The sequence below is a fragment of the Oncorhynchus nerka genome, linkage group LG23 (genome assembly GCF_034236695.1).
Source record: "Oncorhynchus nerka isolate Pitt River linkage group LG23, Oner_Uvic_2.0, whole genome shotgun sequence".
Taxonomy (NCBI): Eukaryota; Metazoa; Chordata; class Actinopteri; order Salmoniformes; family Salmonidae; genus Oncorhynchus; species Oncorhynchus nerka.
In genome coordinates, this window is record NC_088418.1 from 39,747,051 (window position 1) to 39,774,240 (window position 27,190).

A 27,190-nucleotide genomic window follows, 5' to 3' on the forward strand; every position below is an offset into this window, starting at 1 on the left:
TTGGTTGGGTCCCGCCGGGGCTGAGACCAAATGAGAGCCATGCGGAGCAGAGACCTGGTACCTTTGATTTTGCGAATTTTGAATTATCTAATGAAAGATTGTTTTCCACATTTACTTTTCCTCAGCCAACAATATGAGAAAGTAACAGCAACCCCATAGTAGAATAGTTTACTGTTGGTAAAATTATGATTAAATGACTGAACAAATGGAACTGTAACTAAGTAAACTTATACTCTGTTTTATTATATCTGATTAACAATATGAGTTCATACGATGGGATTGTGTGACACGGACAAGGAGTAATTAAAGTTAATGAACACCATTCCAACTAGGAAGAAACAAATGGGTTGTGGACTGTGTAAACACATAAGGTCGTTAGCCTATGGTTGAACCTACAGAACTGAGCTCAGGGTTTTTTAGATAAAACAGTGAGTGCATTCCTACATTTTCTGTTAATTAGAACTGTCAGCTCAGTGGTGATTGATAATGTTGAGGGGTCAAAAGTTACCTGGGAGTGTGTTAGTAAGTTAGAATGAACTTTTCACCTATTCACTGTCCCGGTCGAGAGGAGGGGATTCTGTTAAAGCAATGAAATGACGTCATGATTTGTATATAAACCATTGCTCGTGGTGAAATGGGAGCGCGCTCCGAGAATAAATTATGTTACCTATTATTAAAAAGACTGGTCTCAGTCTATTTTATGCAAACAAGAATCTTACAAATTCTCATAAAATAGATTAAGGGTTTTCAATTAATGAAAGCACATTGGCATATTTAAATTACAGTAACATTTACCTATTCAATTGGCCAGCTTGTCGCATTCTGTGCGAGAAAATAATATCCCGCACAGGGAAAGAAACATGCATGCCCAGTCATTGTACAACATTCTTAATGCAATCGTGGTGAAACACACCTTTTGAAATCCGTTTTGATGGCCACTGTCAAAAGAGGAGGGTCACAGGGCTTTCAATTGTTAAATCTCAAAATTTGTGAACTGTATCATTTTAGAACCAGAGTTTTTAGCAGCGGCATGGTTTATTTGCGTCTGCGCTGACCATTGGCGAGACTGGGGCTAAATATGCCATGGGTCAGGTGTAACAGGTAGGCCTTCATTATATTCACATGTTTTTTTGCAGATACAAAAATGTGTAATGGGGTGTAATGGTTCACCAAACCCACGGTTCGGTACGTATTGCGGTTTTGGGTCCACAGTTCGATTCAGTTTCAGTACAGCAGGAAAATGAAATGCCAACAGTTACTGTAGTTATTTTTTGTTTATTTAAGAAAATACAAAGTGTTGGTATTCCTGAATCCAATATATAAGTTATTATATGTAAGTCATAAAAAAACAGGAATACCAACAGTATTTTCTTACATTAAAACACATGATTACTCATCAACAACACAAAAATTAAGTGAAATATGCATGTGAAATAAATTTGTAAACATGGCTCAGACATTGTATCGGCCTATCCTGTAATGTTTTCATACAAAGAGAAAAATATGTGGACTTGTGTGACTCTCTTAAAGAGGGTGGGTCTGTAACACGGTACTTCTCATCTCCCACTCCGGGGTAATGTGATGGGCTGTCACTAAGTAGCTCTCTGTAGCCCTGGAGGTCCATCCATCTGTAGTGAGCGCAACACAGGTTGCATTGACTAATTCATTGAAAACTTCAGATTGTCTGACCGAGTACTACCTGTTTGCTGTAATGGGTGGGAGAACCAAACTATTTCTGTATGGACATTTGCTTTGTGCACGGAGACATTGTCATGCTGAAACAGGAAAGGGCCTTCCCCAAACTGTTGCCACAAAGTTGGAAGCACAGAATCGTCTAGAATGTCATTGTATGCTGCAGCGTTAAGGTTTCCCTTCACTGCAAGTAAGGGGCCTAGCCCGAACCATGAAAAACAGCACCATTATTCCTCCTCCACCAAACTTTACAGTTGGCATTATGCATTTGCAAAGGTAGCGCTCTCCTGTTATCCGCCAAACCCAGATTAGTCCGTCGGACGATTCATCACTCCAAAGAATGCATTTCCACTGCTCCAGAGTCCAATGGCGATGAGCTTTACACCACTGTAGCTGACACTAGGCATTGTGCATGGTGACCTTAGGCTTGTGTGCGGCTGCTCAGCCATGGAAACCCATTTTATGAAGGTCCCAATGAACAGTTATTGTGCTGACGTTGCTTCCAGAGACAGTTTGGAATCGGTAGTGAGTGTTGCAACCGAGTACAGACAATTTTTACCCGATATGCACTTCAGCACTCGGTGGTCCTATTCTGAGAGCTTTTGTGGCTTAACACTTCGCGGCTGAGTCGTTGTTGCTCCTACACTTTTCCACTTCACAACAACAGCACTTACAGATGACCGGGGCAGCTCTAGCAGGGCAGAAATGTTACAAACTGACCTGTTGGAAAGGTGGCATCCTATGAAGGTGCCACGTTGAAAGTCACTGAGCTCATCAGTAAGGACATTCTACTGCCAATGTTTGTCTATGGCGATTACATTGCTGTGTACTTGATTGTATACACCTGGCAGCAATGAGTGTGGCTGAAATAGCCAAATCCACTCATTTGAAGGGGTGTACACATACTTTTGTATATATAGCATATTTTATAGATACAAATAACTACATATCAGTGGTGTAAAGTACTTAAGTAAAAAATACTTTAAAGTACTACTTAAGTATTTTTGGGGGATATCTGTACTATACTGTACTATTTATATTTGTGGCAAAAAGAAAATAATGTACTTTTTACCCCATACATTTTCCCTGACACCCAAAAGTACATTTTGAAATGGTCAAATTCACACACTGGTCATCCCTACTGCATCTGATCTGGCAGACTCACTAAACACAAATGATTTGTTTGTAAATTATGTCTGATTAAAAAAATATATATATATATATTAATTTTTTATTTATTTGACCTTTATTTAACCAGGCAAGTCAGTTAAGAACAAATTCTTATTTTCAATGACGGCCTAGGAACAGTGGGTTAACTGCCTGTTCAGGGGCAGAACGACAGATTTGCACCTTGTCAGCTCGGGGGTTTGAACTTGCAACCTTCTGGTTACTAGTCCAACGCTCTAACCACAATTGTGCTGTCTGATTTGCTTAATATAAAGAATTTGAAATTATTTATACTTTTACCTTTGATACTTAAGTACATTTTAGCAATTCCATTTACTTTTGATACTTAAGTATTTCTAAAATACTTTTACTCTAGTAAAAGTATTATTAAAAGTATTATACTGGGTGACTAACTTTTACTTAAGTCATTTTCTATAAAGATATCTTTACTTTTACTCAAGTATGACAATGTAGTTATTTTTCCACCACTGCTACATTTTAGATGAAACAACAATGGCGAATTGGCGAAAAGGAGATATGAGGAAAAGATTGAGCTTATTGGGGGACTGAACCCAAAGAAGTCGAAGCCAATTTTAAGTAAAGATGATCATTCTGGACTATAATATTAACTTGTTAATATTATATCCGCCTATTCTTCACAAGAACTGAAGGCCTACAAGTCACTGGATTCCTAAAACTATTTTATCTGTGGATGGGATAGCGACATCAATCACTTTGACCCACCAACACCAGCATCAGACCATGTTGTTGTGACAGCTAAGGTACTGTAAGTAACGTTAGCCAGCAAACATGACTGGACGAGTAGTCTGCAGATAGATAGCTACAGTAGTATTCACTTGGATGGTTATTCTTGAAACTCTTTCTAAATTTAGACTGTATTTCATCGTGCCAAATGAAAAACAGCTTTGAAATAAAGCATATTATGTGCAGGTACTGAGCTATATGATAATCATAATGTGGTGGCTAAGGGGGCTTGTTGTTTGTTCTTGTCGCTGTTTTAGCTAGCCACTTGACATTTTTCTTTAGGAAGCACACACACAGTCGTGGCCAAATGTTTTGAGAATAACACAAATATTAATTTTCACAAAGTCTGATGCCTCAGTTTGTATGATGGCAATTTGCATATACTCCAGAATGTTATGAAGAGTGATCAGATGAATTGCAATTAATTGCAAAGTCCCTCTTTGGCATGCAAATGAACTGAATACACAAAAAATATTTCCACTGCATTTCAGCCCTGCCACAAAAGGACAGCTGACATCATGTCAGTGATTCTCTCATTAACACAGGTGTGAGTGTTGACGAGGACAAGGCTGGAGATCACTCTGTCATGCTGACTGAGTTCGAATAACAGGATGGAAGCTTCAATAGGAGGGTGGTGCTTGGAATCATTGTTCTTCCTCTGTCAACCATGGTTACCTGCAAGGAAACACGTGCCGTCATCATTGCTTTTTTGCACAAAAAGGGCATCACAGGCAAGGATATTGGTGCCAGTAAGATTGCACCTAAATCAACCGTTTATCGGATCATCAAGAACTTCAAGGAGAGCGGTTAAATTGTTGTGAAGAAGGCTTCAGGGTGCCCAAGAAAGTCCAGCAAGCACCAGGACCGTCTCCTAAAGTTGATTCAGCTGTGGGATCGGGCACCACCAGTAAAGAGTTTGCTCAGGAATAGCAGCAGGCAAGTGTGAGTGCATGCACAGTGAGGTGAAGAATTTTGGAGGATGGCCTGGGGTCAAGAAGGGCAGCAAAGAAGCCACTTCTCTACAGGAAAAACATCAGGGACAGACTGATATTCTGCAGGTACAGGTACAAGGATTGGACTGCTGAGGACTGGGGTAAAGCCATTTTCTCTGATGAATCCCCTTTCCGATTGTTTGGGGCATCCGGAAAAACGCTTGTCCGGAGAAGACAAGGTGAGCGCTACCATCAGTCCTGTGTCATGCCAAGAGTAACGCATCCTGAGACCAATCATGTGTGGGGTTGCTTCTCAGCCAAGGGAGTGGGCTCACTACAATGTGATTTTCTGGATTTTTGTCTTCTAATTTTGTCTGTCATAGTTGAAGTGTACCTATGATGAAAATTACAGGCCTCTCTCATATTTTTAAGTGGGAGAACTTGCACAATTGGTGGCTGACTAAATACTGTTTTGCCCCACTGTATATCATTGGTAGCTTGAAAATATTTTCTGTTGATTCTAGCTAGCCACAAACACTATGCTCACTCAGTTCCTCTATTTCTTTTCTCTCATGTTTTCGCACAGTTGGGCTGCTATAAAAACAAATTCCTGTCTTTAAAATACTTGTATTACTACACCTGTGTATGTCACATGATATCATGTTGTTGCTAGTATGGGTGTTAAGAGAATGTGTTTCTTGTTAAAAGGCTAAATAGCACTAAAGGAAGTAAGCAAAGTCACTATGTATAATCCTGGGATTAAGTGTACTTATTGGTATGATTCTATAATGGCTGTACATAATCTGTACTTAATCCTATACTGGCCCGTAGTAATATTATAGTCCGATAATGGCATGTAGCAATCTTATAATTGCCTATAGTAATCTGTACTTATTATTTTCTGGAAATAATGTATAGGTGTGCCACCAATATAATTGATCCAAGGAACTAGAGGGGAGGGGAAACCCCGCCTAGAGGAAATAAATTAGATTTGGAAACAATGGTGGAGTAAAGCCGAGGGGATATGGTTATTAGCATAAAGTGGAGGGACTATGAAACTTGAATAGGCATGAAACTGTATAAAAGGAGTGGACTGAGACTGAGTCCGGCCGTTGGTCTATGGGCCAGCTCGGCTTGTTACCTTGTAATAAAGTCTAATTGAATTCACAAGTTCCGGTATCTGAGAAATATGATTGAGCGAATATTTCCACAACACTAGCTAGTACTAATCTACCGATTTGGCGATCTTATGGTAGGGCGTGTGGGCGCATACACACTGTCTGGCAGTACTGCTAGCTAGCTAGCTACATGTACTGTGATCGCCAACAATATGGCGATCACAGTACAGTACATATAGTGCATACAGCATGTATTAGTCCTAGGCCTAGATTACTTATGAATCCATGGCAAAAATGCCCTGGATGCAATCAAGAAACATTGTAAAGCGTCACAGAAGTCCCCAGATCGTCTTTTGCCAAGCCATCCACTCCAGCTCCTGATCTGACGAAAGCTAGCTCACAAAACGACTGGAGCCTCCATCCAACACAAGCATCCAGTAAATCCAACAGACCACCCTTTTTAACTATACTTTTTTGTAAAGTAAGTAAAAGTATGTCTGTTCAAAATAAATGTTATCTTCAAATATAAAAAATAAAGTTTAAACTCGACACCAACGATAGTGTCCGTCTCTCTCCTCACTCTCGACCCGAATCACCCGCGCAAACTCCCATACCCCCACAAACCCCAAGTCCCTGGATTGGCCCAAAATGAAAAAAGCCTTATGATTGGCTAATCTAGCCAGGTCACCAAACTCACATGCACAGTTCACATGCACAGGAGAGAAAAATAATGAATTAACATTACAGAATTCAACCAACATGCCCTGTAGTATCTCTTTGAAATTCACACATAAAATAAAAACCCAAGTGTTTGCCATGCAAAAACAACAGACTCAACATCAAACTGAATTAAACCATAGTGCTTCTAATACATGTGTGAACCCATAACAGTCTAAACCCTGTCTAATTGGGGGACTCCTACTAAGCAATATGGAACTGTTTTAAGAAGGTCATACCAAGGATCATTTAGTTACTTAATTTAGAATTTTAAGACTCCTTGAAGTATAAAAAAATATATACAAAATGTATTTGATATTGGCAGATATCTCTAGCTTTAAACTGACATATTTTTATGGGGATATGTTAAATGATGCTAATTAGATTTCCACAGGGGTTTTTAGGGGTTTTTAACAGGATATTACTACACTACACTACACACTACCATCAGATATACTCACTACCATTAGATACATTATGGTCACACACAGTACAGAACACAGGGCACAGATAGTCACATACGCTGTTACAGCCATACAATGAAAACTGTTACAAAATATATATATTTTTAAGTGTAATTACAACCTTAAATACCTGTATGTTTGCAGAGTCCATGAGAGACTTGTTGGTGAAGAACTTTCTGATTGTCTGCAGATCAATAAAATCAATCATATACAAACTCTGTTCAAAGAATATGCTGTATTAACTGTGTGAGAATGTGTGTGTGTGTCAGTAGTACCGCATGTTTCTCTATGCCGCTGTAACATCCGTGGGGCAGTGGGATCTCCTCTCCCTGAGTCATCTGGGATGTCTCCTTCATGGCCTGACAGTACTGCCCTAGCTCTGTCAGCACCTTCACCTGCACACAGTAGAAATACACATATCCTAATGGGCCCACATACACATACACTAAGTGGAATCACATGTAACTGAGATATTCATACCAACCTTCAGTATTCTTCCTTTAATGGTGAGGTGTGGGTCTCGGCACACAGTCCCCACAAAATGCAGGTAGAGAGCAAGCATAGGCAGGGCCTGTAACAGCAGAACACAGAGGCATTGAAACCAATAGCTAACTTTCTTGAGACGCCTACTAAACTCCCTGGTCAGATGCTTGGTCAATTCAAAATGAAAAAGAAGTACACATTGCCAATCATGCTTCATTGGACATTGACCAAAAAGTAGTGCACTAAATAGGAAATATGGTGCCATGTCAGATGCAGTCTGCGTATGTACTGTGAGATGGTGTCCTGAGGTGTAGAGCCAGTGGCAGAGGAAGGCCAGGCTGGACACAGTGGTTCCCAGGTGTCCTCGGTCAGGTTCAGAGAACAGGTCCAGACCAGGAACCAGCTCCTCTCCTACAGTATAGGATGAGTACTGCAGGTCACTCTGAGGGTGGGGCAGGGAGGCCCGCAGGAGACACTGGTGGAAGAGACACACACAGGACATGATTAACTACACAGGTGGTCACCCTGGTCCAGGAGACACCCAGGGTGAGCAGGCGTTTGTTCCAAGCACTAATCTAATTCAACTAATCATGGTATTAAGTTTATTAGATTAACAAGATGTGCTAGTACAAACACAACATGTCAAACACAGACAATACCTTGAAAAGCTGGGCAGATAGGAGGCAGCATTTTGTGCGCTGACTGATATTGGAGGTCAAGGCATACCTGTTGGCCAAAACACAATGAGGTCAGTGGCATCACTACAATACATTTGTGAAAGTGACTGTATTGATCAACTGATTATTTATTGTTTCAATGAACATACAGTGCATTCGGAAAGTATTCAGACTTGACTTTTTCCACATTTTGTTAAGTTACAGCCTCATTCTAAAATGGATTAGATCTACACACAATACCACATTATGACAAAGATAAAACAGTTAAACAAGTATTCAGACCCTTTACTCAGTGCTTTGCTGAAGCACATTTGGCAGCGATTACAGCATCAAGTCTTCTTGGGTATGACACTACAAAGCCTGGCACACCTGTATTTGGGGAGTTTCGCGCTAGAAGCTTGACGCTAGAAGCTTGGTACTAGAGGTCGACCGATTATGATTTTTCAATGCAGATAACGATTATTGGAGGACCAAAAAAAGCCGATACCGATTAATCAGCCGATTTATATGTTTATTTATTTACTTATTTATTTGTAATAATGACAATTACAACAATACTGAATGAACACTTTTATTTTAACTTAATATAATACATCAATAAAATCAATTTAGCCTCAAATAAATAATGAAACATGTTCAATTTGGTTTAAATAATGTAAAAACAAAGTGTTGGAGAAGAAAGTAAAAGTGCAATATGTGCCATGTAAAAAAGCTAATGTTTAAGTTCCTTGCTCAGAACATATGAAAGCTGGTGGTTCCTTTTAACATGAGTCTTCAATATTCCGAGGTAAGACGTTTTAGGTTGAGGTTATTATAGGAATTATAGGACTATTTCTCTCTATACCATTTGTATTTCACATACCTTTGACTATTGGATGTTCTTATAGGCACTATAGTATTGCCAGTGTAACAGTATAGCTTCCGTCCCTCTCCTCTCCCCAAACCAGGGACACATCGACAACTGCCACCCTCGAAGCATCGTTACCCATCGCTCCACAAAAGCCACGGCCCTAGCAGAGCAAGAGGAACAACTACTTCAAGGTCTCAGAGCGAGTGACATCACCGATTGAAACGCTATTAGCGTGCACCTCGCTAACTAGCTAGCCATTTCACATCGGTTACACCAGCCTAATCTCGGGAGTTGATAGGCTTGAAGTCATAAGCAGCTCAATGCTTGAAGCACAGCAAAGTGCTGCTGGCAAATGCAGGAAAGTGCTGTTTGAATGAATGCTTACGAGCCTGCTGCTGCCTACACCCGCTTAGTCAGACTGCTCTATCAAATCATATAATTAATTATAACATAATAACACACATACATACAAGCCGTAGGTCATTAATATGGTCAAATCTGGAAACTATCATTTCGAATAAAAAACATTTATTCTTTCAGTGAAATATGGAACAGCTACGTTTTTTATCTAACGGGTGGCATCCCTAAGTCTAAATATTGCTGTTACATTGCACAACCTTCAATGTTATGTCATAATTATGTAAAATTCTGACAAATTAATTACGGTCTTTGTTATGGTCTTCACACAGTTCTCAACGAGCCAGGCAGCCCAAACTGCTGCACATACCCTGACTCTGCTTGCACAGAATGCAAGAGAAGTGACACAATTTCCCTAGTTAAAAGAAATTCATGTTAGCAGGCAATATTAACTAAATATGCAGGTTTAAAAATATATACTTGTGTATTGATTTTAAGAAAGGCATTGATGTTTATGGTTAGGTACACATTGGTGCAACGACAGTGCTTTTTTCGCGAATGCGCTTGTTAAATCACCCGTTTGGCGAAGTAGGCTATGATTCAATGATAAATTAATAGGCACCACATCGATTATATGCAAAGCAGGACAAGCTAGATAAACTAGTAATATCATCAACCATGTGTAGGTAACTAGTGATTATGTTAAGATTGATTGTTTTTTATAAGATAAGTTTAATGCAAGCTAGCAACTTACCGTGGCTTCTTGCTGCACTCGCGTAACAGGTAGTCAGCCTGCCACACAGTCTCCTCGTGGAGTGCAATGTAATCGGCCACAATCGGTTTCCAAAATGTGGAAAAAGTCAAGTGGTCTGAATACTTTCCGAATGCACTGTATACTGTATGCTTGTGTTAGCTACCAGAGAATCTATTTATGCTGCAGTAGTTTGTGTCGGGGGGCTAGGGTCAGTCTGTTATATCTGGAGTATTTCTCCTGTCTTATCCGGTGTCCTGTGTGAATTTAAGTATGCTCTCTCTAATTCTTTCTTTCTTTCTCTCGGAGGACCTGAGCCCTAGGACCATGCCTCAGGATGACATGATGGCATGATGACTCCTTGCTGTCCCCAGTCCACCTGGCCGTGCTGCTGCTCCTGTTTCAACTGTTCTGCCTGCGGCTATGGAACCCTGACCTGTTCACCAGACGTGCTACCTGTCCCAGACCTGCAGTTTTCAACTCTCTAGAGACAGCAGGAGCGGTAGATGTGCTGACGTTGCACCCTCGACAACTACTGTGATTATTATTATTTGACCCGGCTGTTCATCTATGAACGTTTGAACATCTTGGCCATTATAATCTACATCCGGCACAGCCAGAAGAGGACTCGCCACCCCTCACAGCCTGGTTCCTCTCTAGGTTTCTTCCTAGGTTCTGGCCTTTCGAGTGCTTCTTCACCTGCATTTCTTGCTGTTTGGGGTTTTAGGCTGGGTTTCTATACAGCACTTTGTGACATCAGCAGTAAGAAGGGCTTTATAAATACATTTGATTTGATTTGAGCTACTAAAGTTGGTACAAACTTTACTCAGACTCGAGCGGTCGCATCCGCACTTCGGTCCGCAGGTAGTACAACTTTTCATTACATTTCATTACATTTCATTATAGTACAACGGTTTGATTTGTCTAATCTTAGCAATTTCTTCTTAGCTAGCTACATAGCCGTCATTGTATCAAAGATAATTGCGTAATTATCGTATTTCGTCGTCCTAACGTAGTCTACACTGCTATCTGCCCAGCAGCTAGCCAGCTAGCAAACGTCCACCGTCTACCGAATAGCAGCACTGTAGAAACTATTACACTCAACTGAACGACTTGATTAGTGTAGTGTTAGCTAGCTACATAGTTGTCTTTGCTGTCTTCGTATCCAAGATAATTGTGTAGTTTAGAGTGTGTAGTTTTAGAGTGATTATCTTAATTTACCGAGGTTAGCTAGCCAGCTATTTGTCGTCCTTAACGTAGGAGACACTGCTAGCTAGCCAACGTCTACCGAATAGAACTTCCGCACTCAACAACCCGGTCGCATTCCGCTTTGCTCCACAGGTAGTATCACATTTTCATTTCATTTCATTACAGTACAACGGTTTGATTTGTTTGATCGTAGCTAGCTACATAGCTAGCTACATAGCCGTCTTTGTATCAAAGATAATTGTGTAGTCTAGAGCGATTTTCTAGGTTAGCTAGCCAGCTATTGTCGTTCTTTTAACGCAACGTAACGTAATCAACACTGCTAGCTAGCCAGCTAGCCCCCGAATAGCAGCACTGTAGAAACTATTACACTCAACGGAACGACTTGATTAGTGTAGTGTCAACAACGCAGCCACTGCCAGCTAGCCTACAAAGTCAACAACGCAGCCACTGCCAGCTAGCCTACTTCAGCAGTACTGTATCATTTTAATCATTTTAGTCAATAAGATTCTTGCTACGTAAGCTTAACTTTCTGAACATTCGAGACGTGTAGTCCACTTGTCATTCCAATCTCCTTTGCATTAGCGTAGCCTCTTCTGTAGCCTGTCAACTATGTGTCTGTCTATCCCTGTTCTCTCCTCTCTGCACAGATCATACAAACGCTCCACACCGCGTGGCCGCGGCCACCCTAATCTGGTGGTCCCAGCGCGCACGACCCACGAGGAGTTCCAGGTCTCCGGTAGCCTCTGGAACTGCCGATCTGCGGCCAACAAGGCAGAGTTCATCTCAGCCTATGCCTCCCTCCAGTCCCTCGACTTCTTGGCACTGACGGAAACATGGATCACCACAGATAACACTGCTACTCCTACTGCTCTCTCTTCGTCCGCCCACGTGTTCTCGCACACCCCGAGAGCTTCTGGTCAGCGGGGTGGTGGCACCGGGATCCTCATCTCTCCCAAGTGGTCATTCTCTCTTTCTCCCCTTACCCATCTGTCTATCGCCTCCTTTGAATTCCATGCTGTCACAGTTACCAGCCCTTTCAAGCTTAACATCCTTATCATTTATCGCCCTCCAGGTTCCCTCGGAGAGTTCATCAATGAGCTTGATGCCTTGATAAGCTCCTTTCCTGAGGACGGCTCACCTCTCACAGTTCTGGGCGACTTTAACCTCCCCACGTCTACCTTTGACTCATTCCTCTCTGCCTCCTTCTTTCCACCCCTCTCCTCTTTTGACCTCACCCTCTCACCTTCCCCCCTACTCACAAGGCAGGCAATACGCTCGACCTCATCTTTACTAGATGCTGTTCTTCCACTAACCTCATTGCAACTCCCCTCCAAGTCTCCGACCACTACCTTGTATCCTTTTCCCTCTCGCTCTCATCCAACACTTCCCACACTGCCCCTACTCGGATGGTATCGCGCCGTCCCAACCTTCGCTCTCTCTCCCCCCGCTACTCTCTCCTCTTCCATCCTATCATCTCTTCCCTCTGCTCAAACCTTCTCCAACCTATCTCCTGATTCTGCCTCCTCAACCCTCCTCTCCTCCCTTTCTGCATCCTTTGACTCTCTATGTCCCCTATCCTCCAGGCCGGCTCGGTCCTCCCTCCCGCTCCGTGGCTCGACGACTCATTACGAGCTCATAGAACAGGGCTCCGGGCAGCCGAGCGGAAATGGAGGAAAACTCGCCTCCTGCGGACCTGGCATCCTTTCACTCCCTCCTCTCTACATTTTCCTCTTCTGTCTCTGCTGCTAAAGCCACTTTCTACCACTCTAAATTCCAAGCATCTGCCTCTAACCCTAGGAAGCTCTTTGCCACCTTCTCCTCCCTCCTGAATCCTCCTCCCCCCTCCTCCCTCTCTGCAGATGACTTCGTCAACCATTTTGAAAAGAAGGTCGACGACATCCGATCCTCGTTTGCTAAGTCAAACGACACCGCTGGATCTGCTCACACTGCCCTACCCTGTGCTCTGACCTCTTTCTCCCCTCTCTCTCCAGATGAAATCTCGCGTCTTGTGACGGCCGGCCGCCCAACAACCTGCCCGCTTGACCCTATCCCCTCCTCTCTTCTCCAGACCATTTCCGGAGACCTTCTCCCTTACCTCACCTCGCTCATCAACTCATCCCTGACCGCTGGCTACGTCCCTTCCGTCTTCAAGAGAGCGAGAGTTGCACCCCTTCTGAAAAACCTACACTCGATCCCTCCGATGTCAACAACTACAGACCAGTATCCCTTCTTTCTTTTCTCTCCAAAACTCTTGAACGTGCCGTCCTTGGCCAGCTCTCCCGCTATCTCTCTCAGAATGACCTTCTTGATCCAAATCAGTCAGGTTTCAAGACTAGTCATTCAACTGAGACTGCTCTTCTCTGTATCACGGAGGCGCTCCACACTGCTAAAGCTAACTCTCTCTCCTCTGCCCTCATCCTTCTAGACCTATCGGCTGCCTTCGATACTGTGAACCATCAGATCCTCCTCTCCACCCTCTCCGAGTTGGGCATCCCAGGCGCGGCCCACGCTTGGATTGCGTCCTACCTGACAGGTCGCTCCTACCAGGTGGCATGGCGAGAATCTGTCTCCTCACCACGTGCTCTCACCACTGGTGTCCCCCAGGGCTCTGTTCTAGGCCCTCTCCTATTCTCGCTATACACCAAGTCACTTGGCTCTGTCTTAACCTCACATGGTCTCTCCTATCATTGCTATGCAGACGACACACAATTAATCTTCTCCTTTCCTCCTTCTGATGACCAGGTGGCGAATCGCATCTCTGCATGTCTGGCAGACATATCAGTGTGGATGACGGATCACCACCTCAAGCTGAACCTCGGCAAGACGGAGCTGCTCTTCCTCCCGGGGAAGGACTGCCCGTTCCATGATCTCGCCATCACGGTTGACAACTCCATTGTGTCCTCCTCCCAGAGCACTAAGAACCTTGGCGTGATCCTGGACAACACCCTGTCGTTCTCAAATAACATCAAGGCGGTGGCCCGTTCCTGTAGGTTCATGCTCTACAACATCCGCAGAGTACGACCCTGCCTCACACAGGAAGCGGCGCAGGTCCTAATCCAGGCACTTGTCATCTCCCGTCTGGATTACTGCAACTCGCTGTTGGCTGGGCTCCCTGCCTGTGCCATTAAACCCCTACAACTCATCCAGAACGCCGCAGCCCGTCTGGTGTTCAACCTTCCCAAGTTCTCTCACGTCACCCCGCTCCTCCGCTCTCTCCACTGGCTTCCAGTTGAAGCTTGCATCCGCTACAAGACCATGGTGCTTGCCTACGGAGCTGTGAGGGGAACGGCACCTCAGTACCTCCAGGCTCTGATCAGGCCCTACACCCAAACAAGAGCACTGCGTTCATCCCCCTCTGGCCTGCTCGCCTCCCTACCACTGAGGAAGTACAGTTCCCGCTCAGCCCAGTCAAAACTGTTCGCTGCTCTGGCCCCCAATGGTGGAACAAACTCCCTCACGACGCCAGGACAGCGGAGTCAACCACCACCTTCCGGAGACACCTGAAATCCCACCTCTTTAAGGAATACCTAGGATAGGATAAAGTAATCCTTCTCACCCCCCCCCCCCCCCTTAAAAGATTTAGATGCACTATTGTAAAGTGGCTGTTCCACTAGATGTCATAAGGTGAATGCACCAATTTGTAAGTCGCTCTGGATAAGAGCGTCTGCTAAATGACTTAAATGTAATGTAAATGACTCACTGTGCGATCTTAGCGGTCAGTAAAGCTCCCTGCAGACAGCCCCAGACTCCAGCTTGCTTCAGGGTGGGTTGGTGTTGGAGGGAACTTGTACCCCACGACACCCCGTCCCATGAGTCTAGCACCCCAGAGCTCTGCAGGGCACAGTCCACTCCCTTGCTCCAGTAGGAATGAGCCGCCCTTGGTTTACAAGCAGAATCACACAGAATCAGAAAAAACTTTGGTATTCAACAATTTTGTGTACAATCATGTAGACATACAAATTAAACACAATACAAATAGTACTGTACATTATGAGTACAGTCATATCTTACCTTCTGTTTCCATTATAATAGTGCAGGTTTCCCAGGTCATGTAGCGCCTGTACCCTGAGAGAGTCATGGTTGTTGGCCTGAAGGTACTCTAGATTGAAGTAGAAAAAAAGTCCAGTGTCCCTCATCTTTCATTAAAAAACACACCCAGAAACAAATATTCAGTACAATCAGAAGGATCAATCACAACCATTTCTTTGCAGATACAAGTGGAATATCAGTTACTGGTATTGTGAGGCTAACAGGTAGACTAGTGAACAGCAAAGGATTGGTGAAGAGTAACAGTGTAACAGTCTGATTGTGACTATAGCTTTAAAAAAACAATGTTAGTGGCGTAGCGGTCTAAGGCACTGCATCGCAGTGCTGAGGCGCCACTACAGCCTGGGTTCCATCCCGGCCGTGACCAGAAGCCTCATAGTGCGCCGCACAATAGGGTCATCCGGGTTAGGGGGGGGGTTTGGCCGGGGGGCTTCCTTTGCTCATCGCACTCTAGCAACTCGTGGCGGGTCGGGCGCCTGCAAGCTGACTTCGGTCGGAAATTGAACCGTGTTTTCTCCGACACATTTGTACGGCTGACTTTTGGGTTAAGTGAGCAGAGTGTTAGGAAGCAGCGCGGAGTGGTGGGTCATGTTTTGGAGGACGCATGTCTCGACCTTCGAGCCCATTGGGGAGTTGCAGCGATGAGACAAGTTCGTAAACTACCAATTGGATATCATGAAAATGTGTGTAAAAAAAAAAATTTGGCCTCCCGGGTGGCGCAGTGGTTAAGGGCGCTGTACTGCAGCGCCAGCTGCGCCACCAGAGACTCTGGGTTCGCGCCCAGGCTCTGTCGTAACCGGCCGCGACCGGGAGGTCCTAGCGTCGTCCGGGTTAAGGAGGGCTTGGCCGGTAGGGATATCCTTGTCTCATCGCGCACCAGCGACTCCTGTGGTGGGCCGGGCGCAGTGCGCGCTAACCAAGGTTGCCAGGTGCACGGTGTTTCCGCCGACACATTGGTACAGCTGGCTTCCGGGTTGGAATGCGCGCTGTGTTAAGAAGCAGTGCGGCTTGGTTGGGTTGTGTATTGGAGGACTCATGACTTTCAACCTTCATCTCTCCCGAGCCCGTACGGGAGTTGTAGCGATGAGACAAGAGAGTAGCTACTAACAATTGAATACCACGAAATTGGGGAGAAAAAGGTGTATATTTTTTTTTAAATGAAATGAAAATTAAAAATACAAGTGTTATATGGGTCATGTCTCTTACGTATGGAGTTGCTATAGGAGTTGATGACGGTGTGTATCTGGTTGGGGGGCAGAGGGCAGCCGTAGATAGAACTCAGGGTCCTGTAGTCCTCAGTGGCCAGGTCTGGAGGGCCGATGGCCGGGGCAGTGCACACCGTCACGTTAAAGTCCACCCTGCCATGACCCTGAGCCTTGCTACTGTTCTCCTTACAGAATGGAACCTCAAACACTGGCAAAGAGACACAGGTGTCAGTTTCATAGACATAGTTCCAAGCATGCAATGAAACCAGTTAAGACAAAGAATACATTTCCACAAAAATAGTGTAGCATTCACAACTGTATATTGTCTTCATTAGGCTTCGCTAAGATGAGAACATTTTATATAATTTATGCTAATGTAAATAGACTGAGTGTACAAAACATTACGAACACCTTCCTAATACTGAGTTGCATGCCCTTTAGCCCTCAGAACAGCCTCAATTAGTTGGGGCATGGACTCTACAAAGAATCAAAAGCGTTCCACAGGGATGCTGGCCCATGTTGACTCCAATGCTTCAAGTTGGCTGGATGTCCATTGGGTGGTGGACCATTTCTAATAAACACAGGAATCTGTTGAGCAACATTGCAGTTCTTGACACAAACCGGTGCGCCTGGCACCTACTACCATACTCCGTTCATGTCACGTTCTGACCTTTATTTCCTTTGTTTTGTATTTATTTAGTATGGTCAGGGTGTGAGTTGGGTGGGCAGTCTATGTTTGTTTTTCTAGGTTTTGGGTATTTCTATGTTTCGGCCTAGTATGGTTCTCAATCAGAGGCAGGTGTCATTAGTTGTCTCTGATTGAGAATCATACCTAGGTAGCCTGGGTTTCACTGTGTGTTTGTGGGTGATTGTTCCTGTCTCTGTGTTTGCACCAGATAGGACTGTTTAGGTTTTCACACATTTATTGTTTTGTTAGTTATTTCATGTCTATTTCCTTTATTAAAGAACATGAATAACCACCACGCTGCATTTTGGTCTGCTTCTCCTTCACCACAGGAAAACCCTTACAGTTCAAAGGCTCTTAAATCTTTTGTCTTGCCCATTCACCCTCTGAATGGCACACATACAGTGCATTCGGGAAGAATTCAGACCCCTTAACTTTTTCCACATTTTGTTTTGTTACAGCCCTATTCTAAAATGGATTAAATCGTTTTTTACATCAATCTACACACAGTACCCCATAATGACAAAGCAAAAACAAGTTTTTAGATTTTTTTGCAAATGTATTAAAAGTAAAACACTGAAATATCACATTTACATAAGTATTCAGACCCTTTACTCAGTACTTTGTTGAAGCACCTTAGGCAGCAATTACAGCATCGAGACTTCTTGGTTATGACGCTACAAAGCTTGGCACACCTGTATTTGGGGAGTTTCTCACATTCTTCTCTACAGATCCTCTCAAGCTCTGTCAGGTTGGATGGGGAGCGTTGCTGCACAGCTATTTTCAGGTCTCTCCAGAGATGTTCGATCAGGTTCAAGTCCGGGCTCTGGCTGGGCAACTCAAGGACATTCCCAAAGCCACTCCTGCATTGTCTTGGCTGTGTGCTTAGGGTCATTGTCCTGTTGGAAGGTGAACCTTCACCCCAGTCAGAGGTCCTGAGCGCTCTGGAGCAGGTTTTCATCAAGAATCTCTCTGTACTTTGCTCCATTAATCTTTTCCTCGATCCTGACTGGTCTCCCAGTCCCTGCCGCTGAAAACATCCCCACAGCTTGATGCTGCCACCACCATGCTTCACCGTAGGGATGGTGCCAGGTTTCCTCCAGACGTGATGCTTGGCATTCAGGCCAACCAATCTTGGTTTGATCAGACCAGAGAATCTGTTTTCTCATGGTCTGAGAGTCTTTAGATGCCTTTTGGCAAACTCCAAGCGGGCTTTCATGTGCATTTTACTGAGGAGTGGCATCCGTCCGGCCACTCTACCATAAAGGCCTGATTGGTGGAGTGCTGCAGAGATGGTTGTCCTTCTGGAAGGTTCTCCCATCCCCACAGAGGAACTCTTGGTCAGTTCTCCCTGACCATGCCCTTCTCCCCAGATTGCTCAGTTTGGCCGGGTGGCCAGCTGTTAGGAAGAGTCTTGGTGGTTTCAAACTTGTTCCATTTAAGAATGATGAAGGCCACTGTGTTCTTGAGGATCTCAACACAATCCTGTCTCGGAGCTCTACAGACAATTCCTTCGACCTTGAGGCTTGGTTTTTGCTCTGACATGCACTGTCAACCGTGGGACCTTATATAGACAGGTGTATGCCTTTCCAAATCATGTCCAATCAATTAAATTTACCACAAGTGGAGTCCAATTAAGTTGCAGAAACATCTCAAGGATGATCAATGGAAACAGGATGCACCTGAGCTCAATTTCTAGTCTTATAGCAAGCAAAGTGTCTGAATACTTATATAAATAAGGTATTTCTGTTGTTTAATTCTAAAAACCTGTTTTCGCTTTGTCATTGTGGGGTATTGTGTGTAGATTGATGAGGGAAATAGCGCTCTGGAGCAATAAGGCTGTAACGTAACAAAATGTGAAAAAAGGGACGGTGTCTTAATACTTTCCAATTTCACTGTACACAATCCATGTCTTAATTGTGACTCATTTCAGGAAACTAGGCTTATGTCGTGCGTCACTTTTTCACAGGAGAGGCATTGTAACATATACATTTTTTTTAGCGGGAATGCCTTCTGGAACATGTGAACGTTCATGTACCTTAATAACACACTGCTATGCCATCTGTAAATACAAATAAAATGGTTAAGTCACGAGCCTAGGTGGTTTAGCCATGGAAAAAGCTATATGAACCTTCCTGCTAGCCATGATTGGCTGAGATAATGGATGGGCTGGACATGCAGAGTGATGAGTTTGGATTGGTCTGCCATGTAGCACGCTTCCTTCTATAACATAAGACTCAGTATGTAGGTCAAAAATATATATATCACGAAATCGGTGGAAGTAGAATATGATAGCTAAGGAGATGGAGAAAATTCAGGCGTTAGATTGCAAATGCGGAGAGAGTGGAAAAGAGAACACAGAAGGCTGTTGTATATAACACCTGTCTCCAGATTACATCTTCAAACTAAGGGCAACCATGGCATCTGTGACAGAGAGGGAGAAGCATTCTGTCATGTTATGTCTTGTCCCTGTGCTTTCCCTTCTCTTCGTTTCCCCCTGCTGGTCGTATTGGTTACTCTCTCTCGCTATCGTTCCGTTCCTGCTCCCAGCTGTTCCTCATTCTCCTAACGACCTCGTTTACTCTCTCACACCTGTCCCCTCTTTTGCCCTCTGATTAAGTCTCTATTTCTCTCTCTGTTTCTGCTTCTGTCCTTGTCGGATTCTTGTTTGCTTTGCCCTTGTCCCGTCCTGTCGTAATCTGCCTCTTCTTCAGATGCTGCGTGTGAGCAGGTGTCTCTGTCCTCTACGGCCCGCGCCTACCCAGAGGGACCTGCAGTCGGTTGCCGCTAGCCCTGCAATTCTCCTCTACTACTAGAAGGAGGACTCTCCTGCAAAGATAGAGGATTTATGTTTTCCTGTTTGGACATCTCCTGTAAAGATTGAGGATTTATGTTTTCCCTGTTTGGACATTAAAAGACTCTGTTTCTGTTGAATCGCTGTTGGGTCCTTACTCATCTGCATAACAGAAGAATCCGACCAAGAATGGACCCAGCGACTTCGGATCCTCTCTACTCAGCCGTCGAGATCCAGGAGCGATGCTAGGCAGACACGAGCAGGAATTGTCTGCTGCTCGACATGCCGTTGAGACCCTGGCCGCCCAAGTCTCCGACCTCTCGAAACATATTCACAATCTCCGCCTTGATCCACCGGCTACTTCCAGGGCTTCCGAGTCTCCGGAGCCCAGAATTAATAACCCACCGTGTTACTCTGGGAGCCTACTGAATGCCGCTCGTTCCTCACCCAGTGTGATATTGTGTTCTCTCTCCAGCCCAACACGTACTCCAGGGGTACAGCTCGTATCGCCTACGTCATATCTCTCCTTACAGGACGGGCTCGTGAGTGGGGCACGGCAATCTGGGAGGCAAGGGCTGAGTGTACTAACCAGTATCAGAACTTTAAGGAGGAGATGATACGGGTTTTTGATCGTTCAGTTTTGGGAAAGAAGCTTCCAGGGCCCTGTCTTCCCTATGTCAAGGGAATCGATCCATAACGGACTACTCTATAGAGTTTCGCACTCTTGCTGCCTCCAGTGACTGGAACGAGCCGGCGTTGCTCGCTCGTTTTCTGGAGGGTCTCCACGCGGAGGTAAAGGATGAGATTCTCTCCCGGGAGGTTCCTTCCAGCGTGGATTCTTTGATTGAACTCGCTATTCGGATAGAACGACGGGTAGATCTTCGTCACCGAGCTCGTGGAAGAGAGCTCGCGTTATCCGTTTCCCCCTCTCCGCATCACTACCATCTTCCTCCAGTGGCTCAGGTGCTGAGCCCATGCAGCTGGGGGTATTCGCATCTCGACTAAGGAGAGGGAACGGAGAATCACCAACCGCCTCTGTCTCTATTGCGGTTCCGCTGGTCATTTTGTCATTTCATGTCCAGTAAAGCCAGAGCTCATCAGTAAGCGGAGGGCTACTGGTGAGCGCTACTACTCAGGTCTCTCCTTCAAGATCCTGTACTACCTTGTCGGTCCATCTACGCTGGACCGGTTCGGCAGCTTCCTGCAGTGCCTTGATAGACTCTGGGGCGGAGGGCTGTTTTATGGACGAAGCCTGGGCTCGGGAACATGACATTCCTCTCAGACAGTTAGGGAGCCCACGGCCATGTTCGCCTTGGATGGTAGTCCTCTCCCCAGTATTCAGCGTGAAACGCTACCTTTAACCCTCACTGTCTCTGGTAATCATAGCGAAACCATTTCTTTTTGATTTTTCGTTCACCTTTTTCACCTGTTGTTTTGGGCCATCCCTGGCTAGTGTGTCATAATCCTTCTATTAATTGGTCAAGTAATTCTATCCTCTCCTGGAACGTCTCTTGTCATGTGAAATGTTTAATGTCTGCTATCCCTCCTGTTTCTTCTGCCCCCTCTTCACAGGAGGAGCCTGGTGATTTGACAGGGGTGCCGGAGGAATATCATGATCTGCGCACGGTCTTCAGTCGGTCCAGGGCCACCTCCCTTCCTCCTCACCGGTCGTATGATTGTAGTATAGATCTCTTTCCGGGTACCACTCCCCCCCGGGGTAGACTATATTCTCTGTCGGCTCCCGAACGTAAGGCTCTCGAAGATTATTTGTCTGTAGCTCTCGACGCCGGTACCGTAGTCCCTTCCTCCTCTCCCGCCGGAGCGGGGTTTTTTTGTTAAGAAAAAGACGGGACCCTGCGCCCCTGCGTGGATTATCGAGGGCTGAATGACATAACGGTTAAGAATCGTTATCCGCTTCCCCTTATGTCTTCAGCCTTCGAGATCCTGCAGGGAGCCAGGTTTTTCACTAAGTTGGACCTTCGTAACGCTTACCATCTCGTGCGCATCAGGGAGGGGGACGAGTGGAAAACGGCGTTTAACACTCCGTTAGGGCATTTTGAATACCGGGTTCTGCCGTTCGGTCTCGCTAACGCTCCAGCTGTCTTTCAGGCATTAGTGAATGATGTACTGAGAGACATGCTGAACATCTTTGTTTTCGTTTACCTTGACGATATCCTGATTTTTTCACCGTCACTCCAGATTCATGTTCAGCACGTTCGACGTGTCCTCCAGCGCCTTTTAGAGAATTGTCTTTATGTGAAGGCTGAGAAGTGCGCTTTTCATGTGTCTTCCGTCACATTTCTCGGTTCTGTTATTTCCGCTGAAGGCATTCAGATGGATTCCGCTAAGGTCCAAGCTGTCAGTGATTGGCCCGTCCCTAAGTCACGTGTCGAGCTGCAGCGCTTTCTCGGTTTCGCGAATTTCTATCGTCGTTTCATTCGTAATTTCGGTCAGGTGGCAGCTCCTCTCACAGCCCTTACTTCTGTCAAGACGTGCTTTAAGTGGTCCGTTTCCGCCCAGGGAGCTTTTGATCTCCTCAAGAAGCGTTTTACATCCGCTCCTATCCTTGTTACACCTGACGTCTCTAGACAGTTCATTGTCGAGGTTGACGCGTCAGAGGTGGGCGTGGGAGCCATTCTGTCCCAGCGCTCCCATTCTGACGATAAGGTCCATCCTTGCGCGTATTTTCTCATCGCCTGTCGCCGTCGGAACGTAACTATGATGTGGGAAACCGCGAACTGCTCGCCATCCGCTTAGCCCTAGGCGAATGGCGACAGTGGTTGGAGGGGCGACCGTTCCTTTTGTCGTTTGGACTGACCATAAGAACCTTGAGTACATCCGTTCTGCCAAACGACTTAATGCTCGTCAGGCTCGTTGGGCGCTGTTTTTCGCTCGTTTCGAGTTCGTTATTTCTTATCGTCCGGGCTCAAAGAACACCAAGCCTGATGCTTTGTCCCGTCTCTTCAGTTCTTCAGTAGCCTCCACCGACCCCGAGGGATTCTCCCTGAGGGCGTGTTGTCGGGGTTGACTGTCTGGGGAATTGAGAGGCAGGTAAAGCAAGCACTCACTCACACTCCGTCGCGCGCTTGTCCTAGGAACCTTCTTTTCGTTCCCGTTCCTACTCGTCTGGCCGTTCTTCAGTGGGCTCACTCTGCCAAGTTAGCCGGCCATCCCGGCGTTCGGGGTACGCTTGCTTCTATTCGCCAGCGTTTCTGGTGGCCCACTCAGGAGCGTGACACGCGTCGTTTCGTGGCTGCTTGTTCGGACTGCGCGCAGACTAAGTCCGGTAACTCTCCTCCTGCCGGCCGTCTCAGACCGCTTTCCATTCCCTCTCGACCGTGGTCTCACATCGCCTTAGACTTTATTACCGGTCTTCCTTCGTCAGCGGGGAAGACTGTTATTCTAACGGTTGTCGATAGGTTCTCTAAGGCGGCTCATTTTATTCCCCTCGCTAAACTCCCTTCTGCTAAAGAGACGGCACAAATCATCATTGAGAATGTTTTCAGAATTCATGGCCTTCCGTCAGACGCCGTTTCGGACAGGGGTCCGCAATTCACGTCTCAATTTTGGAGGGAGTTTTGCCGTTTGATTGGGGCTTCCGTCAGTCTCTCTTCCGGTTTTCACCCCCAGTCTAACGGTCAAGCAGAACGGGCCAATCAGACGATTGGTCGCATCTTACGCAGTCTTTCTTTTCGAAACCCTGCGTCTTGGGCAGAACAGCTCCCCTGGGCAGAATACGCTCACAACTCGCTTCCTTCGTCTGCGACCGGGCTATCTCCTTTTCAGAGTAGCCTCGGGTACCAGCCTCCTCTGTTCTCGTCCCAGCTCGCCGAGTCCAGCGTCCCCTCCGCTCAGGCTTTTGTCCAACGTTGTGAGCGCACCTGGAGGAGGGTCAGGTCTGCACTTTGCCGTTATAGGGCGCAGACTGTGAGAGCCGCTAATAAGCGTAGGACTAAGAGTCCTAGGTATTGTCGCGGTCAGAGAGTATGGCTCTCCACTCGTAACCTTCCCCTTATGACAGCTTCTCGCAAGTTGACCCCGCGGTTCATTGGTCCGTTCCGTATTTCTCAGGTCGTTAATCCTGTCGCAGTGCGACTTCTTCTTCCGCGACATCTTCGTCGCGTCCACCCGGTCTTCCATGTCTCCTGTGTCAAGCCTTTTCTTCGCGCCCCCGTTCGTCTTCCCCCCGTCCTTGTCGAGGGCGCACCTATCTACAGGGTTCGGAAGATTATGGACATGCGTCCTCGGGGCCGTGGTCATCAGTACCTAGTGGATTGGGAGGGTTACGGTCCTGAGGAAAGGAGTTGGGTTCCATCTCGGGACGTGCTGGACCGTTCGCTGATCGATGATTTCCTCCGTTGCCGCCAGGTTTCCTCCTCGAGTGCGCCAGGAGGCGCTCGGTGAGTGGGGGTACTGTCATGTTATGTCTTGTCCCTGTGCTTTCCCTTCTCTTCGTTTCCCCTGCTGGTCGTATTGGTTACTCTCTCTCGCTATCGTTCCGTTCCTGCTCCCAGCTGTTCCTCATTCTCCTAACGACCTCGTTTACTCTCTCACACCTGTCCCCTCTTTTGCCCTCTGATTAAGTCTCTATTTCTCTCTCTGTTTCTGCTTCTGTCCTTGTCGGATTCTTGTTTGCTTTGCCCTTGTCCCGTCCTGTCGTAATCTGCCTCTTCTTCAGATGCTGCGTGTGAGCAGGTGTCTCTGTCCTCTACGGCCCGCGCCTACCCAGAGGGACCTGCAGTCGGTTGCCGCTAGCCCTGCAATTCTCCTCTACTACTAGAAGGAGGACTCTCCTGCAAAGATAGAGGATTTATGTTTTCCCTGTTTGGACATCTCCTGTAAAGATTGAGGATTTATGTTTTCCCTGTTTGGACATTAAAAGACTCTGTTTCTGTTGAATCGCTGTTGGGTCCTTACTCATCTGCATAACACATTCATCCATGTATCAAATAAAATGTTTTTATAAAGCCCTTCTTACATCAGCTGATTTCTCAAAGTGCTGTACAGAAATATATACACTGCTCAAAAAAATAAAGGGAACACTTAAACAACACAATGTAACTCCAAGTCAATCACACTTCTGTGAAGTACCGAGATAGGTACCGAGATGAGATCCTCAGACCCCCTGTGAGACCATATGCTGGTGCGGTTGGCCCTGGGTTCCTCCTAATGCAAGACAATGCTAGACCTCATGTGGCTGGAGTGTGTCAGCAGTTCCTGCAAGAGGAAGGCATTGATGCTATGGACTGGCCCGCCCATTCCCCAGACCTGAATCCAATTGAGCACATCTGGGACATCATGTCTCGCTCCATCCACCAACGCCATGTTGCACCAGACTGTCCAGGAGTTGGCGGATGCTTTAGTCCAGGTCTGGGAGGAGATCCCCCAGGAGACCATCCGCCACCTCATCTCATCAGGAGCATGTCCAGGCGTTGTAGGGAGGTCATACAGGCACGTGGAGGCCACACACACTACTGAGCCTCATTTTGACTTGTTTTAAGGACATTACATCAAAGTTGGATCAGCCTGTAGTGTGGTTTTCCACTTTAATTTTGAGTGTGACTCCAAATCCAAACCTCCATGGGTTGATAAATTTGATTTCCATTGATAATTTGTGTGATTTTGTTGTCAGCACATTAAACTATTTAAAGAAAAAAGTATTTAATAAAAATATTCATTCATTCAGATCTAGGATGTGTTATTTTAGTGTTCCCTTTATTTTTTTGAGCAGTGTATATAGTATACGGGCAAGAGAGTCTAGCTAGCTACATTGAATCGAATTCATTGCAAGTGTCACGCCCTGGTCTTAGTATTTTGTGTTTATATATTTATTTGGTCAGGCCAGGGTGTGACATGTGTTTTCGTATTGGGGTTTTAGTAGGCATTGGGATTGTGGCTGAGTAGGGGTGTCTAGCATAGGCTATGGCTGCCTGAGGCGGTTCTCAATCAGAGTCACGTGATTCTCGTTGTCTCTGATTGGGAACCATATTTAGGTAGCCTGGGTTTCACTGTGTGTTTTGTGGGTGATTGTTCCTGTCTCTGTGTTAGTTATTCACCAGATAGGCTGTATAGGTTTTCACATTCCGTTTGTTGTTTTTGTATTGTTCGTGTTTTTCCTTATTAAAGATGTATCGAACTAACCACGCTGCATTTTGGTCCGACTCTCCTTCGACGGAAGAAAGCCGTTACAGAATCACCCACCACAACTGGACCAAGCAGCGTGGTGACAGGCAGCGACAGCAGAAGCAACAAAGAGAGGATTGGACATGGGAGGATGAATTGTTCGGAGAAGGACCCTGGGATCAGCCTGGAGAATATCGCCGCCCCAAAGAAGAACTGGAGGCGGCGAGAGCTGAGAGGCGCTGGTATGAGGAGAAGCAACAGCGGCAGCAGGAGCAACAATATCGGGACTACACTACTTGGGAGGAAATAGACAGGTGGGCTGTCGACCCAGAGAAAGTGCCGGAGCCCGCCTGGGATTCGCTGGAGCAGTGCAAAGCAGGTTATCGGAGAATGGAGTTGGAGAAGCAAGCACGGCGGAAGGAAGCCCCATAAATGTATTGGGGGGGGCTCAGGGAGAGAGTGGCAGAGTCAGGAGTCAGACCTGAGCCAACTCTCCCTGTTTATCGTGAGGAGCCAAGGAGGAGACCAGAACCAGAGCCGGTGTTAGAGGTGAGCGAAGCAGAGACTGTGAAGGAGTTAATGGGGAAAGTGGAGGAGAGACTAATGAGGGAGTTGCTAGTTTGGTGCTTTAGGTACGATATTCGTCCGACGGAGCGAGTCGGGGATTTGATGGCACCTGGGTCAGCGCTCCATACTCGTCCTGAGGTGCGTGTTAGTCGGCTGGTGAAAATTGTACCAGCCTCACGCACTAGGCCTCCTGTGTACCTACCTAGCCTTGCACGTCCTGTGCCAGCCCTGCTCTCAGGCTCTCCAGTACACCTTCACGGTCCGGTCCATCCTGTGCCACCTTCACACACCAGTCCTCCGGTGGCAGCTCCCCGCACCAGGCTTCCTGTGCGTGTCCTCGGTCCAGTACCACCAGTTCCAGCACCACGCACCAGGCCTTCAGTGCGTCCCGCCTGTTTAGCCCTGCCAGAGCCTGTCTCCTCTCCTGCGCTGCCGGAGTCTCCCGCCTGTTCAGCGCAGCCAGAGCCTTCCTCCTCTACAGCGCTGCTGGAGTCTCCCGCCTGTTTAGCGCAGCCAGAGCCTTTCTCCTCTCCTGCGCTGCCGCAGCCTCCCTCCCGCCTGTTCAGCGCTGCCAGAGCCTTCCTCCT

At 46.2% G+C, this 27,190-nt stretch overlaps 1 protein-coding gene across 1 annotated transcript in view; it reads right to left on the reverse strand.

The window, feature by feature from the left end:
- Positions 1 to 27,190, reverse strand: part of cfap54 (cilia and flagella associated protein 54) — a 139,350-nt gene that overhangs the window by 37,742 nt on the left and 74,418 nt on the right. Inside the window, exons 40-47 of the mRNA XM_065008111.1 lie at positions 16,436 to 16,642; positions 15,194 to 15,281; positions 14,883 to 15,059; positions 7,998 to 8,064; positions 7,628 to 7,813; positions 7,340 to 7,426; positions 7,131 to 7,250; positions 6,986 to 7,039 (exon numbers count right to left, since the gene is read on the reverse strand). Coding sequence (XP_064864183.1) covers positions 6,986 to 7,039; positions 7,131 to 7,250; positions 7,340 to 7,426; positions 7,628 to 7,813; positions 7,998 to 8,064; positions 14,883 to 15,059; positions 15,194 to 15,281; positions 16,436 to 16,642 — 986 coding nt within the window. The remainder of the gene's footprint in view (positions 1 to 6,985; positions 7,040 to 7,130; positions 7,251 to 7,339; positions 7,427 to 7,627; positions 7,814 to 7,997; positions 8,065 to 14,882; positions 15,060 to 15,193; positions 15,282 to 16,435; positions 16,643 to 27,190) is intronic.